We start from the raw sequence: 15,096 nt of genomic DNA, 5'->3' as shown, positions 1-15,096 counted from the left end.
TGTTAAAGGGGAGGTAACATTTGAAGGATAGTGGATGTCCATGGAAGACAGATTTTATCTCGAGAATCACAGAATTGGTAAGGGGAATCCTAGAACAGTAGATTGCCATGCCTTCTTTAATAGTAAGAATATTATTAGTTTATTTTAACTGTCTGCTGGACAATAGATAAAAAGCAGTGGAAAGGAAGGAAACAAGAATCCATTAAGTACCTGCTATATGTCAGCTGCCATACAGCAAGTCTGGAAAATAGGTGCTATTTATAATCCCCATTTTATTTTTTAGAAAACTGAGGCCAACACAACTTAAATAATTTGCCCAAGATCACCTAGTTCCTAAGTATCTGAGGTAAGATTTTTTTATCCTGATGCAAATTATTGGGGTTAAGTGACTTGCCCAGGGTCACACAGCTAGGAAGTATTAAATGTCTGAAGTCAGATTGAACTCAGGTCTTCCTAACTTCATGGCTGGTGCTCTATCCACTGGTCCACCTAGTTGCCCCTGAGGTAAGATTTAAAGTCTATTCTTTTTATCTCTAGACTCTGTGCTCCATTCCATGCCTCTAACAACTGGGATGGAGGTGGAGGGAGGAAAGGAGGAACGTCACGAGTATGGCTACAGGGTGAATGGCAAGATGCCTGGCTAAGGACTGTTTGATGACTGGAATGTGAAACTAGGGGCCGACTGGATACAATTGTTTAGTTGAGTTTCCTTTTACTCATCAAGCTGCCAATCTGGACAAGCCCAAATCTGAGTTCTAAAACTTGAGCAGATTAATTGAAGAAAGAGGGAGGTTAGAAACAAAGTCTCTGAAGAAAAGGGGGAAGAGTTCTAGGAGGAGGGAGGAAGAGGGGAGAGCCCGTTGTCAGAGCAGTGAATAGGATGTTCCCACCTCCTGGTGGACTCCTGGACTGGATGTAAAGCATGGGCTGAGCCTAGGTGAGAAAGCATTCACTATTTAGTATATGATGTGATACATAATGTGACTGAATGAGAGAATGTGCATGTAACATCTCTATGCTAATGCAGGGAACACGTGCAGGAGGCTGGAAGTGACATCCTGGCAGGCACCCAGTTGGAACCAGGATAAAGGGCCTCCCTGTGAAAAACCTGAAACATTTACTGAGGAGGGTTCCCGGAGCACATAACCAAGAGCAATATTGGATTTCATGGTTAGAGATGGATCATCTTTCTTTTGTTTCTCAGTCACATATCACAGGTGAGTGGTTACACCCAAATGGTCCTGCGCATATTCTGGGTCTCTCAACTGGAATTCAGAAAGTTAGGTTGGGGGACAGCAGGTCCTTAGGACTTGAAAAGAGCAAGAATGGAACAGGGAAGCCATGAAAGCTGAGTGGGAAAGCTACTGGGTGCCCTCCTCCTCCCCCCTCCCCCAGATGGGAACCCAGCTCTGGAGGTCTGAGGACCAAAGAGCTGAGGAGGGCTGGAGGAGGTCAGGCAGGACCAGGAACAGCTCTGCTGAGCCATGTCACCTGCTCTGCCTGACAGACAGACACTGTTTACCTCCAACTGAGGTGCCTTCTTACTGTAGATTTCACAAACTAGTCCATTTTGGGGGCATTCTTGTTGGTCTGAGGCTGGGCTGAGGCAGCCTCAGAAAGAGCCTTGGTCTTTCGTTGCGCCTGCGTCTGGAGACTTTCCTCCTTTCACCATAGCTCATCGGCCACATGAAGGGATGAACCTCTGAAGCTGGCTTGGCCCCTTGTGCCCAACCCTGCAGGCTTGGTTTGATATATGAGGACTGAGAGGGAGGGGCTTGGATGTAGGATGTAGGAGAGGAAGGAGACATGGGGTTGAGAGTGGAAGGAACTTTAACAGCCATTGAGTGCAACTCAACCTAGAGAAGAAATCCTGCTATAACACACCTGGCCAGTATTGTTTTAGTCTTTGCCTAAAGCCATACAGTGAGAAGGCGCCCACTCCTGCCTCCCGAGATGATTCATTCTACAGCTGGCCAGCCCTAATGGCTTGGAATATTTCTCATCACATAAAGTCTGAATTATGTCTTCTATCCCTGTATCTATCACTCTTGGTCACACTTGTGGGGCCAAAACTAACAAGCTCTTCTTATCCAGTATAATCTGAGCAATTCTATGTCTCTACCTATAAAGGTAGATATGTGTGTATATGTATGTATATATCTATAACGTATATGTGTGTGTGTATGTATTATTCAATATGTCATTTATCTGTACATATGGACATATGTGGGTGTGCGTCTTCCCCAAAACTGCACTGATGACATTTAGAGACATTTGTGTGTGTATATGTATGAGTGTGTGTTTAAAACATATGTGTCTTTTAGATACAAACATAAGAATATACAATAAGCACATGCATGTTGATATCAGGTAGTCCAAGATGAGGGAGACATGATTAGGTGCTGGGCAAGTTGAAAGAAGAGAGTTAAAGAGAACACTGAGGTTGCCTAGGCAGGATGTGGGTATCTCTGACAGAAATAACAAGGTTTGGGGGAGGAGAAGCCTTGGATGGGCTGGTAATTAGCCTTCTCTTGGGCAGACTGAGTTTGAGAAAGAGAAAGTCCATCCAGGCCTTCTCCAAACCTACATTTCCTTGTTCCATCCTTGGTAGCTAACCTGCCATTTGTTCCTCTTTCCTGCCAATGGCACAAGTACTTGCATCTCTGTAGGTGAGGGAAGAATAGGATGCAAGGAGGTCCCATCTCCTTCCGGACAGACCCAAACTTAGGAATGTGTGAAACCAAAAAAGAACTCAGTCACAGGGCTTGAGTGCAAATCCTGCCTCTAATGCTTATGAGCAGTATGACCTTTTGAGCAAGCTCCTCGGGCCTCCAGCTCCTCATGTGTGAAATGAAAGGACTGAACCAGACGGCTTCTCTTATCTTTTCTGAGTATAAGTGAATGACCCCCTGACCCGACCTTTTAAGTCAATGTTATTCCCATTTCTAAGATATTATGCCAGGTTAACCAGTGTTAGCAGATGCATTTAACCCTCCCTCTGAAACAAGCCTTTATTAAGCACCTACTGTATACCAGGCACTTTGCTCTATAAATAGCATCTCAGTTGAGCCTCCCAACAGCCCTGGTGGTGAGCGCTATCAGGATCTCCACTTTGAAGTTGAGGAAACAGAGGAAGCTAAAAGTTAAATGACTTGCCCAGAGTCACATCCCCAGGAAGTGTCTGCAGCTGGATTTGAACTCACTTCTTCCCAACTCTACCCCCTGGTCAGAGCTTCACTGTCTGTATAACCCTGTACAAATCTCCCAGCGTGCCGGGCTCTCCTTCCCCCCAGGAGATGCTCCTCTGCCCGGGACTAGGCGGCAGCCCCAGAGTAAGGCAGGGGCAGAGCTGGGAGCAGAGCCAGCCCAGAGCGCTCCCTCCCATGAGCCCCTCGCTCCCCGGCACCGAGTAAAGCTCCCATTCCAGGCCACGTTCTGACCCTCCATCGCCCCCAGCACAGGAGCTGAGCCTTGAAGGGCAGTAAGCCTTCAGATGCGACCACTAGGGGCGCCAGAGGGCTGGGCCAGAATTCAGGAAGACTCATAATCCTGAGTTCAAATCCTGCCTTTCTGCCTTTTTTATTCCCTCATGTACCTAAGAGGCCACTTTTCCTGTGTACTAATGACTTATTTCCATCCGGTCACAGGCATCTGCAACTCAGAAGTGGTGACACCTCTGAACATAAGCCAGGGACGTGATGCCGTGTTCAGACTAGACCAAAACATAGGAAATGACGCCCAGGGAATTATGTGGATCTTCCTAACCCAACAGCTGATCCTCGCCAACATCTCTGCAGGGGAGAGCAGTCCAGACCGGATCAATAACAGCAAACAGTACAATGGGAGGCTGTCTCTCCTTCTTGATAAATCTCTAAGGTTAAGCAATCTGACAACTGAAGACAGTGGATGTTATGAAGCTGACATAAAATCATCCTTGGGAGGGATAACTACTCAGAAGTTCATTTTAACTGTTCTTGGTAAATGAACCACTGGGCCCTATTTAGACCCCGACCTGCTGTCACCTGCTTGTATACTTTTAAAAACTGTTTCACTGTCCTACTTTCAGATCTTCTCAGAACCTGTAACTCCCAACTTTGCCCCTTAGAGAGAGGAAAAGAGGTGGCTCTCCTCTTTCCTTACATAACAAGAAAGCTGAAGACAGAAATCTGAAACCAGTAGGACCGTCAGGAGTCACACATTCATTAGACAGCCCCAGTGAATGAAAAGAACTGACTGAGCTTCCTTGTAGAACCATGTGAAAGTTACTGAGCCACTCCCTCCCTCAGTCCTTCCTCAGCCCTCTCCCTGGGATTCTTTGGATTGAAGAGCAATCCCTGAAGGCTGAAGGTGACCCTTAAACAGTGAGGGAGGAACAGTGTCCTTTTCTTCTGGGTGTGTCCTTAATGAAGGGAGAGAGAAGAGAGGTGGGAGTGAGGAGGTGTACTAGAGGAAGATGATTGATGCACACTGGGCTTTCTGGTAGAAATGGGGGAGAATGGAAAAAACAGAGTAGGGATTAGCACTCTGGAGGACAGACACTGATTACAGTCATACTTTATTCTAAGCTTCTGTGGACACCTCTGTATGCCTGTTCTCTGTTCAAACCATCCAGGCCCCTTTCTCTCTTTATTACTCTTCTTTCCCTACTTTCGTGATCCTTCTTTACCCAAATGCCAAAAAATTTTGCAATGATTGGAATCTCTGCTAATGTTGAGGTCTAGCTTTGGGGTACCTAAATGAAATTAGGGTTAAGGTCTAGTGGCAGGTTTGGGGTACAGATTCGGCGCAAGGGGGTCTAGTAGCGGCGCGAGTTCCCAATAAAAGCATTTATTGGCCCGGAGAGCTAGATTGATAAAAGAGGTTTATTATTGGATAAGCAAAGTTAAAAGTATAGGTGAAGGTAGAGATAAGGAGGGCACTGGACAGAGGGTCCAGTGGACAGAGGGTCCTCACATGGTAGCCATGTTTGGAATCTCTGCAAAGAGGGGTTCCCAGCGTGGCCTTTTTATAATAGGATACTTAGCTCGAGGGGCTTTCGGGTGTAGCCCCAAAGTTGGCTCAGATCTGGGTGGGGCTGGGAACAGGTCAGATCTTCTATTGGAATTCAAAGGGACCAGGATTTGTGAGTTAAAGGGCAATTTACATTATTAACTAGGAGAGGGTGGGAATCTAGAAAGGAATCTTTCCCGCATCATTAGTCCCCCTTTTTCCATCTCCTTCTTTGCATTCCTTGCTTTCTTCACAAATTCTTCTCTTTTGCAGCCCCCTATCCCTCTTCTTGGTGACAGACTGATGGCTAATGATCCTGATTTATTGTTTTAGAGAATGAGAGTACAGACCTTACCATGGTTTTATGGATTATGGCAGCCATCCTAGGCCTTCTTTTCCTGATAGCATATTTCATCTGTCGAAAACGACAAGGTAACTGCCTTTACAAAATAAAAGTAACTTGAAGATGAGAAGTTGTGTCTGTGCTAGGGGTTTGGGACTTGGGCAGAGAACTGCACTGGTCTTAGTTTTGGGAGAAGGGAGGGAGAAGATAGGCCCTAAGACTGCATGTTCTCATTAGCGGCCAAGTCTCCTGGAAGGAAAATGACCAACCTGCTCTTTGATTCCATTCTTCTCATCTCCAGGTACTCAGAGAAGAGGTGAACTACATACAGAGGAGAATGGACGTTCCCAGATGGCTTCTCCTCAGACCAATGAAGAGAGTCTGAGGATGCTTGAGTAAGAAATTAGCCCCCCCCCCCACATATACATACATACATACACATAAATATCAATAAATATACACACACATACACAGAGTGCCCAAGTGTGTGTGTAATGTGTGTATATGTATACATCAATTTCATAAGTTTATGACTTAAAAAACTGAGGGTGCCCTCCCCCTGGAAGACCTTGGCCATTTTCTGGAAGTGTGTCCCCTAAAAGGACATCTGAGCAATCAGAAATTAAGCAGCAGGTCCCAAGGAATTCTCATCCTAGCAGAGGCCTCTCACAAAGACCTTGATCCTGGTGAATAGAAATTAAATAAGAGAACAGAATTAAGTCTAAAATAATATGTAGGAAGGAGAACTCTATTTCAAAGTGATTGACACCTGGATCAAGAAAGTGCCTTCTAGATAGAAAATGCCCTTTCTAGCCAATGCTTAAAAAAAAAATTCTATTTTGTTGGGGGAAATCCCTTAAGTTTTTTTCTTCCAGGATCATGACTGAGTGTCAGAGGGCTCCCTTACCTTTTAAAAGAGCTATAATGTGGCAAAAAGGTTTCTGGGTTTTAAGCTAAAAGAACAATAGTGGCTGAATCTAGTCCTCCTCCCCTGAGAAAGAGGGAACAGCTCAGCTGAAGATTCCAGGTTCAGCTTGTAGCTAAAAGCAGATGGAACCTCAGTTCCCAAAGTATAACTTCTGGTAAAAACACAGCACTAAAAGGCTACCTGAGCAGCACATTTGAGGTTGTCATCTTTCAATCTCAAAGAAGAGCAAAATGATGTCACTATGTTTGAGTCAGCCTTTTAAAGCAAAGTGTGTAGTTTTCTGTGATTTTTTGATTGATGGCTTCACAGAATACAAATAAATGGCATTTACCTAAACTTTTTTATCCAGTGGAACAATCATACAACAGCATGTAACAGGAATGTGGAACGGACTTGGCACACAACAGGAAAACAGCAGAGATCAGCACAGACAGGAGCTGGGTGATGAAGAAGGGAAAGGCACAGAATCTATGGACCACAGGAGAACAGCACAGAACAGCAACCTGACAACATCAGTCAAAAATGTGGGATCATGTCAAACACCTTTCTATAATGTTCTGGTAGTTCTCCGGAGGTCTTGGAACCAGCCTTGGTCTCAGCGGAATAATCACCATGAGAATATTCAGGGATAAAATCCAAGTCTTTATTGTCTCCTTCACAGTCTGTCTCCTTTGCCTGAGGCTGGACTAACTTTCTGGAGGGCCCTCCAGAATGGGTCTTGGTTTCAGTGGAGGAATGCAGGAGGCAGGAGAGTGCCTGGAGCTGAGAAGAGTGGGGTCTCTTCTCATCTCCCGGCACTCACAAAAGAAGCATAATAGCTGTAGTGAACTATACAGAGGAGAACGGACCAGTGAAGGGATGTACACACACACACACACATACACAGAGAGATCATCCAAAACAAGAATGAGACCTATTAGAAACAGGCAGGAAGAAGAATATGATCTTGACTTTTGGTCATAGTTTATTCCTTTGTCTTTTCCTTCTGTCACACAGTTGCATAAATTCGGGGCTTAAAAAATTGAGAGTACCCTTACCTTGAGAGCCCTTGATGGTTTTTTGTAAGAGTGTCCTCTAACAAGATAGTGATAAGATACATTCTAGCAATCAGAAATTGAGCAGCAGTCCCCAAGAAATTCTCATCCTAACAGAGACCTTTGATAAAGACCTTGCCCTGGTGACCAGAAATTAAATAAGAAAACAGAATTAAGTCAGAAGTAACTATTTTTGAGAGCGATTGACACCTGGGGGTCAAAAAATCTCTTTCTAAGTAGGAAATGCCCATTCTAGTCAAGGCTATGGAAAAAACAGATATATTCCCCTTTATTGGGGAAAGTCACTTAGAGTTTTTTCCTCCAGCATCATGATTCAGTGTCAGAGGGCTCTCTTGCCTTTTAAAAGAGCTATTATGTGGTTAAAAAAAAGCTTTTGCATTTTAAACTAAAAGTACAATAATGGCAGAATCCTGTCCTCCTTCTATATGAAAGAGAGAGAAGCTTAGCTGAAGAATCTGGCTTGAGTGTAGAGCTGAAGAAGCCTTAGATCCCAAAGTATAAGTTCTGATAAAAATGCAAAAAATAGGGGCAGCTAGTTTGTGCAGTGAATAGAGCACCGGCCCTGAAATCAGGAAGACCTGAGTTCAAATCTGACCTCACAAATTTAACATTGTCTAGCTGTGTGACCCTGGGCAAGTCATTTAACCTCAATTGCCTCAGCAAAAAAAAAAAAAAAAAAAAAAAGGCAACAAAAATAAAAGGCTATCTTGAGCATATTTGAGTTTATTGTCCTTTGTTCTTGAAGAGAAACAAAATGACATATCTATTTTAGAATCAACTTTCAAAGGAAAATGCATATTTTGTGATAAATGGTTTGACAGAACATAAACAAATGTCATTTATATAGAACTTTCTATGAGTACAGTCTTGCCACTATAACCATATAAGATGCTGAATGAAGTCTGCACACTGCAGGAGAGCAGCAAAAAGCACAGACAAACATAGTCTGACAACATTGATCAAAGATATGGGATCATGTAAAACATTTCCATGTTAATTGTTTTATGGAAGAAAACTTGAATGAAATTTACCACCAAATAAGAAATGATATTATGAAATGAAAAAGTATAGTTTTGATGACATCAAATTAAAAAGGTTTTATGTCCCATCCACCGGGATCTAGTTATGGGGTGTCGAGGAAAATGACTTAAGACCTGCAAGAGAAATGAGCGAGAAGGAGGAGGGAGACAACATTGCGGTGGAAAAGTCTCATTTATTAAAAGGAGGTGCTTAATTATATATGATTTGACTACCTGCGTTATCTGGGTGGGGGGTTGCAATGTAAAGAGAAGAATGTCAGACCACAGGTGTGGCTGACATCATGGGGCATTGTCGTTATCTAGTTACTGGGCGGATATGGCCAATTTCCTGGGACACATATTATCTTGTCTCAGGAATTTAGGACGTATTGTTTGTTCACAATAAGGTTTTAGCTAACCGTATCAGAGTTTACACACAGGTAGTGACATTCTTCTTGGCTCTTTGTTTCCTGTCTCCAACATCTCCCCCTTCCTTATTATATGCACGATGAATTATGGGTTGGTGGAGGGCCTGTCTTAGGCTATGCGAGCTGACACCACCCCTACTAGGGGCAGGCTCACAATAATCCTGTCATAGGATAATCCTGCAGCATAAGGCCAGCATATAGCAGATCACAGAGTCGCAATAATCCCGTCATGGGCTCCTCCACAGCTTTAGGCCCACTTAACTATCCTGACAGCATTTACGATACCAGGGGGTGTTGAGCTCGGCCTCTAAATTGGCAAACTGCAGAGGCTCAAAAAGTGGATTCTGCATTTGTTCCAATGACTCAGAAGTATGGAGCCTTTGATAGAACACGTGAGTACTCTTCTGAACGGCAGCATCCACCTGGGACTTAACAAAACAGTTAACTTAGCAAATAGTCAAGGTCCGAAAGAAATAATAAGAAGAATAGCCACAAACAATCCCAGAAGAGTAGGAAGAAGGGTTGTCAGCCAGGGGGAGGTTGAGAACCAGTTTTGATACCAGGATTAATAATCCCAAAACTGAGTCTGCCAGGGAAATTTTAACAAAATAAGGGATTCTAAAACTAAAGCATCCAAATTCAATCTGAACTAGTGAGATAGGGGGTGGGGCAAAAATGCTTAAGGCAAAGTGAATAGGAGCTAGGCATTCCCATTCTTTTTGGTATTTTGGAAAAATATATACCAGTTTCCCCAATGTTCTATCTCTATCTCCCCCCCCCTTTTTTTTTCTCATGGAAAGGAATTATCAAATGACCATTCCCCATATAAATTCCGAGAGTGAATCAAAATCCCTATACATAACAGACTAATACAGTAGCATTTCCTAAAAAGCCCTTAAACATAGCAGCAATAATTACACAATTTTTAACAAATCCCATCCCAAATCTTAAACACACAGTAATAGATGTTCCAGGCAAGGTTTAACAATTAGTCATCAACCATTCCCAAAGTCCCTTATATCAGTCCAAAGTACAGTCGATGCAGGGTCCAGTCCATGGTCTCATTTAAAACTGCTGCTTCAGGCTGTGAAGTGATAGGAGGCTCTCATTCCTTGCAGAGTGGGTGTGTGCCGTGGTGACAATCAAAGCTGATCCAAGCTGATCCCGGTTGCAGAAGCAAGCCAATATCTGTAATTTGACCAAAATCTAGAGCAAAAACACAAATCTAGCAAATAAAGATTAGATCAGTCTCAGATAGACTCAGTTCACCAGACTGTTGCAAAATACGAGGAGGCCAAAATAAATTGGCCAGCAGTTTCCTATGTGAAGAGATGAGTTTGCTTTACAGGCCAAGCAAATGGGTGCAGTCTTACAGACCCCTGTTAATTGTCCTCTTATTATGTAGAAACCTTAAAGAAACAAAACACCAATATCCAGTAACAGACAGATGACCAGACGAAATACTTAGTTGCCCAAGCTTTTAGGATACATGATTACATATGACCAGACTGAAAATAGCAAGGCATGACATAACTGAATTGCATTAACAGTTCTATTGACCATTGCTCTGATCAGAGAGATCAGTTACATAAGGAAAAATTCAAGAACTATAATATAACATAAGCAGTTGAGTTTTAACTGTTTATCAATTGTCCCAGTAATTGTCAGAGGGTGGAGCTTTAAAACTCCCAAATAGCATTAACTAATTAACTCTAAGCCCAAAAACCTTTACCTCCAATAACAGATGTCATTAATCTAATTTCTGATAAATCTTAAACAAAGAGTTACCGAAACCTTACAGTAATAACAGAAAGAAATTTTGCCTCAGTAAGTTCACAACTTAGAACAATTATCATATCTAGGTAGATGTTACATGAGTGAACATTATACATACAAATCATTTTGCTTTTAAAATACCCAATACATAGAAAAATATCCCAAACTGCATTTTGTCCATAACAGAAACATTTTCAAAGGACAAAGAAAAAAAAACTGTTATGTTCAGAGGCCTTTTAAATAACCTCAGGATGACCCAATACAATCAATTTAAACTTATACAAAAGACCCAATTCCACATAAAAGAATTCAAGAAGGTTTCTAACATAGCAATTAAAACTTTTAGAAATACTCGGACCAAAGTATGGATCACATTTATGACCATATTCCTCAACCAAGAAAACTTTTATCTATCAAAAAAAACAAATATTCAATCATTTAACCTAAAAGTAAGCATGTCCTTAAAAATCACAGTTTGCTGCACTGCCGCAATCAGATAAAAAAAAAAGTGGCAGGAACATACTCAGGGGGGTGAGGGAAGGAGAGGATTCCACATGGCCACCCTTCCCCCACTCCTGACCCCGTAGAAAAAAAACTTCCCTCGGGTTCCCCACTCGATTTCCTACATGGGGATCCTTTTCAAGATTTAGCCCATCAGTTTCCCAACATCAGATTACTTCCCAAATCCACCCATTTCCAACTTTCTCCTTCTCTCTAGCTACATACTTAAACAATCTCTTTAAAGAACTTTCCTTCCCAGCTGCTCCTTTGATAAAGTAGCAGAAGGCAGTGGGGGTGGGTGGCTCCCCCCCCCCACCTCTTTACCTAATCCCAAAAGTCTTTCACCTTCCTAAAACCATGCAAACCTCTAATTTCCTACAAATCAGTCCTTCCTAAATCACCTGTATTCCTCTTTCCTTTTCCCTTCAAAAACCTGTAAGATTCACACTATAGTGAATAGCCCAAACCTCCACAAAACCCACACATGTCCAGCAGAGCTGTTTAAAGTATAACTTTATGTTAACGAATAACTCAATATATTTCAGAAGGTAACAAACTGAATCAAACTAATACAGCTGTCTTTAAAAGTTTTTTTTTTTCTTTTTTTCCCTTTCTCTCCCTTTTTCTCACAGGCTGCTGCAGTCAGCCAGAGACTGAGAGAGAGAAAGATTTTTCAAACTTCTTGATATTTTCTAAGCCTGCAACACAGAGGCTGAATTCTTAACCCTTACTCCCATTTCCCTGAGTAAATCCTTAAGATCTTTAACAAAGATCTGTTCCTTAGAAAGCTTATGGCCCATAACTGAAATGAGGTGGACGAAACTACTCACCAGAATTAGGGGTCCGGACGACTTCAGGGGTCCACCTGGTCGAGAGTCCGTTCCTCGAGTCCATGTTGGGCGCCACTTGTCCCGTCCACCGGGATCTAGTCGTGGGGTGTCGAGGAAAATGACTTAAGACCTGCAAGAGAAATGAGCGAGAAGGAGGAGGGAGACAACATTGCGGTGGAAAAGTCTCATTTATTAAAAGGAGGTGCTTAATTATATATGATTTGACTACCTGCGTTATCTGGGTGGGGGGTTGCAATGTAAAGAGAAGAATGTCAGACCACAGGTGTGGCTGACATCATGGGGCATACTTGTTATCTAGTTCCTGGGCGGATATGGCCAATTTCCTGGGACACACATTATCTTGTCTCAGGAATTTAGGACCTATTGTTTGTTCACAATAAGGTTTTAGCTAACCGTATCAGAGTTAGTCACGTTCTTCTTGGCTCTTTGTTTCCTGTCTCCAACAGTTTTACAGCAACAAAACCAATGCAGCCAAGATTAGAAGGGAAGCAGGAAGCTGGGAAACAATTTTTACATTCAATGCTTCTGATAAAGGCCTCAGCCTTAAAATATAGAGGGAACTGAATTATATTTATAAGAGTGTGAGTCAGAGGATTAGTAAATGGCCAGAGGACATGAATAGACCATTTTCAGATGAAGAAATTAAAGCCATGTGTAGTCATATAAAAATGTTCTAAGTTATTATTGATTAGAGAAATGAAAATTAAAACAACTCTGAGGTATCACCTCATACCTATGATATTGGTTAGGATATCAGGAAAAGATAATGATAAATGTTGGAGGGGGTTTGGGAAACCTGGGACACTAATGCATTACTGATGGAGTTATAAACTGATCTAGCCATTCTGAAAAACAGTTTGAAATTCTGCCCAAAGGGTTATAAAACTGTGTATACCCTTTAATCCATAAGGTCACTTTGGTCTGAATCCCAAAAAGACCATAAAAAAAGGGAAAAGGACCCACATGTGAAAAATGTTTGTAGCAGCTTTTTGTTATGACAAAGAATTGGAAATTTAGTGGATGCTCATCAATTAGAGAATGGTTGAATAAGTTATAGTATATGTATGGGGATATTATTGTTCTATAAAAAAAGATGAATAGTCTGATTTCAGAAATGAACTGATGCTGAGTGAAGTTAGCAGAACCAAAGAAATAGTGTACATGGCAACAGCAAGATTATGTGATGATCAACTATGATGGACTCAGCTCTTAGCTATTTAGTGATCCAAGGCCATTCCAGTAAACTTTGATAGAAAATACCATTCACATATAGGGAAAAAATTATGGGGACTGAATGCAGATCAAAGCATACCTTTCTCACTTTGTTGTCTTTTTTTCCCTTTTTCATGAGTTTTTCCTTTTGTTCTGATTTTTCTTTCACAACATGTTTCAAGCAAAAAGATGTAAAAAACTATCATTGTGCATATTCTTTTCTCAGGGAAAAAGTTGTAAATTGAGATATCAGTTTGTAGTCTAGTGGAAAGAACACAGGTTCTGGAGCCAGATGGTCTTTTTTAGTTGTTTTACCTGCATCAGAGTCTTTTTTTTTTTTTTTTTTTATTTAATGATTACTTTATAATGACAACATTATTCCTTGCACTCGTTTCTTTTCCGATTTTTTTTTCCCCCTCCCTCCCCATCAGAGTCTTTTTGATTTCATTTTTGGGTTTTCTTGGCAGAGATACTGGAATGGTTTGCCATTTCCTTCTTCAGCTCATTTTAAATAGGAAGAAACTGAGGTGAATGGGATTAAGTGACTTGCCCAGAGTCACACAGCTAATAAAGGTCTGAAGCCAGATTTGAACTCAGGAAGAGTTCAGTCAAAGGCAAAGGATCTAAGGTCAAATTCTCCTTAATGAATACTGTGCTCTTAAGCAACTGAGTTGATTCTATAGACCTCAGTTTCCTCCTCTGCTAAATGAAGAACTTAGTCACTATGGCCCCTGAGGTCTTTTCCAGTTCTGATGAGAAACTCCAAGCCTGTGAACCCAACAATCCAAAATGAGGCTGTTGGTAGCTCATAATCATTTAATATTTTTTAAAATTTTATTTAACATTATATATATATATATATATATATATATATTTCTAATTACATGTAAAGATATTTTTTAACTTCCATTTTTGTAAGATCTTGATTTCCAATTTTTTTTTCTTTTACCTTTCCCCACTCCAGATTAGCAAGCAATTTGACATAGGTTATATGTGTACATTGATTTTTTATTTGATATTTTGTTTCCCCACCAGTTACATGTAAATCAATTTGTAACATTTCTTTGAATTCTAGATTATCTTTTTTATCCCTCCACCTGATTGAGAAGACACATGTGAAGTTACGCAAAACATTTCCATAAAAATCATACTGCAAAAGAAAACATGGATTTTCCCCTGATCATAGTGATGGGGGTGAACCCCCAAACTATCCAAACTCTCCTCTCAGGCCCACCCTTGGGGCAGTTAAGTGGTTTCATTCAATTGGAGATTGGTCAATCACCCTCTATTGAATTGCCACAAATAACTTCTAGTAGCTTAAAATCCCAAGATAAATAATTTCTTTTCAATTGAAGATGTAGGCCCAGGGCATTGTCAACATTGACTCAAATTCCCAGTTAAATAATCTCATTCAATTTTAAGTTGAATTGAAATTCAGTCTCTCAGGAGTTGCCCTCCCCTTTCTTATCCCGGGGCCAAAGATCAAAGTAAGCCACAACATATCTAGGCTACATGCCCAGATATCATTGCAGAAGTCCTCAGATATGATTATATTTGCCAAGGAAGCTGTTTTCTTAGCAAGCTGTCCTGCCAGGACTTTTGCCCACTGGTTAATATATTGTTTTCTCAGTACCTATAAATTCCTTTTTGTCACAAATTTCCAATTTGTGAATTCTTTTTCTGTATAGGACCTGTGCCTCCACCAGAGGGGATTTCCCACCCCAATTCTCTCACCTCATCATAACTACCATTAACCTCATCAATAGGTAAAGTTAATATGCTGTTTTCTAATATCAATAATATGATTCTTATATAAAGTCTAGTGGCCCCATTTCTATTTGAGTTTGAAATCTCTGACATAGAACAACAAAAACCAAGAATATCGGGAATAAAAATAAAAGGAAGGAGGCCTTTCAGTACTAGATCTCACACTATAGTATAAAGCAATAAGCATCAAAAAGGTGTGTATTGCTTTAAAAAAAAGAGAGGTCAAT

The 15,096-nt window shown here is 41.3% G+C and overlaps 1 protein-coding gene across 2 annotated transcripts; it reads left to right on the top strand.

The window, feature by feature from the left end:
* Positions 1 to 284: 284 nt before the first annotated feature.
* LOC127559754 (uncharacterized) lies at positions 285 to 10,122 on the top strand. 2 transcript variants are annotated; one of them, XM_051993748.1, is made up of 7 exons: positions 285 to 346; positions 538 to 699; positions 1,028 to 1,217; positions 3,648 to 3,977; positions 5,323 to 5,421; positions 5,634 to 5,727; positions 6,610 to 10,122. In XM_051993748.1, exons 3-7 carry the CDS (start codon positions 1,178 to 1,180, stop codon positions 6,890 to 6,892), a joined length of 846 nt encoding a protein of 281 aa, XP_051849708.1. In that variant the 5' UTR covers positions 285 to 346; positions 538 to 699; positions 1,028 to 1,177; the 3' UTR covers positions 6,893 to 10,122. The 2 variants fall into 2 exon arrangements, with proteins under 2 accessions (XP_051849708.1, XP_051849709.1); XM_051993749.1 differs by lacking the exon at positions 538 to 699.
* Positions 10,123 to 15,096: the final 4,974 nt, after the last annotated feature.

Source organism: Antechinus flavipes, chromosome 4 (assembly GCF_016432865.1).
Source record: "Antechinus flavipes isolate AdamAnt ecotype Samford, QLD, Australia chromosome 4, AdamAnt_v2, whole genome shotgun sequence".
In the NCBI taxonomy this organism is placed as follows: domain Eukaryota; kingdom Metazoa; phylum Chordata; class Mammalia; order Dasyuromorphia; family Dasyuridae; genus Antechinus; species Antechinus flavipes.
The sequence above is the reverse complement of the archived record's forward strand: the minus strand, read 5'-3'. Positions and strand labels throughout refer to the sequence as shown.

What these genes read in the sequence shown, in the direction of transcription:
- LOC127559754 (XM_051993749.1), top strand. Translation starts at nt 1,178, where the DNA reads ATGGATCATCTTTCTTTTGTTTCTCAGTCACATATCACAG. An exon ending in TTCTCAGTCACATATCACAG is followed by an intron (nt 1,218 to 3,647) that starts GTGAGTGGTTAC and finishes ATCCGGTCACAG; the next exon opens with GCATCTGCAACTCAGAAGTG. An exon ending in CATCTGTCGAAAACGACAAG is followed by an intron (nt 5,422 to 5,633) that starts GTAACTGCCTTT and finishes TCTCATCTCCAG; the next exon opens with GTACTCAGAGAAGAGGTGAA.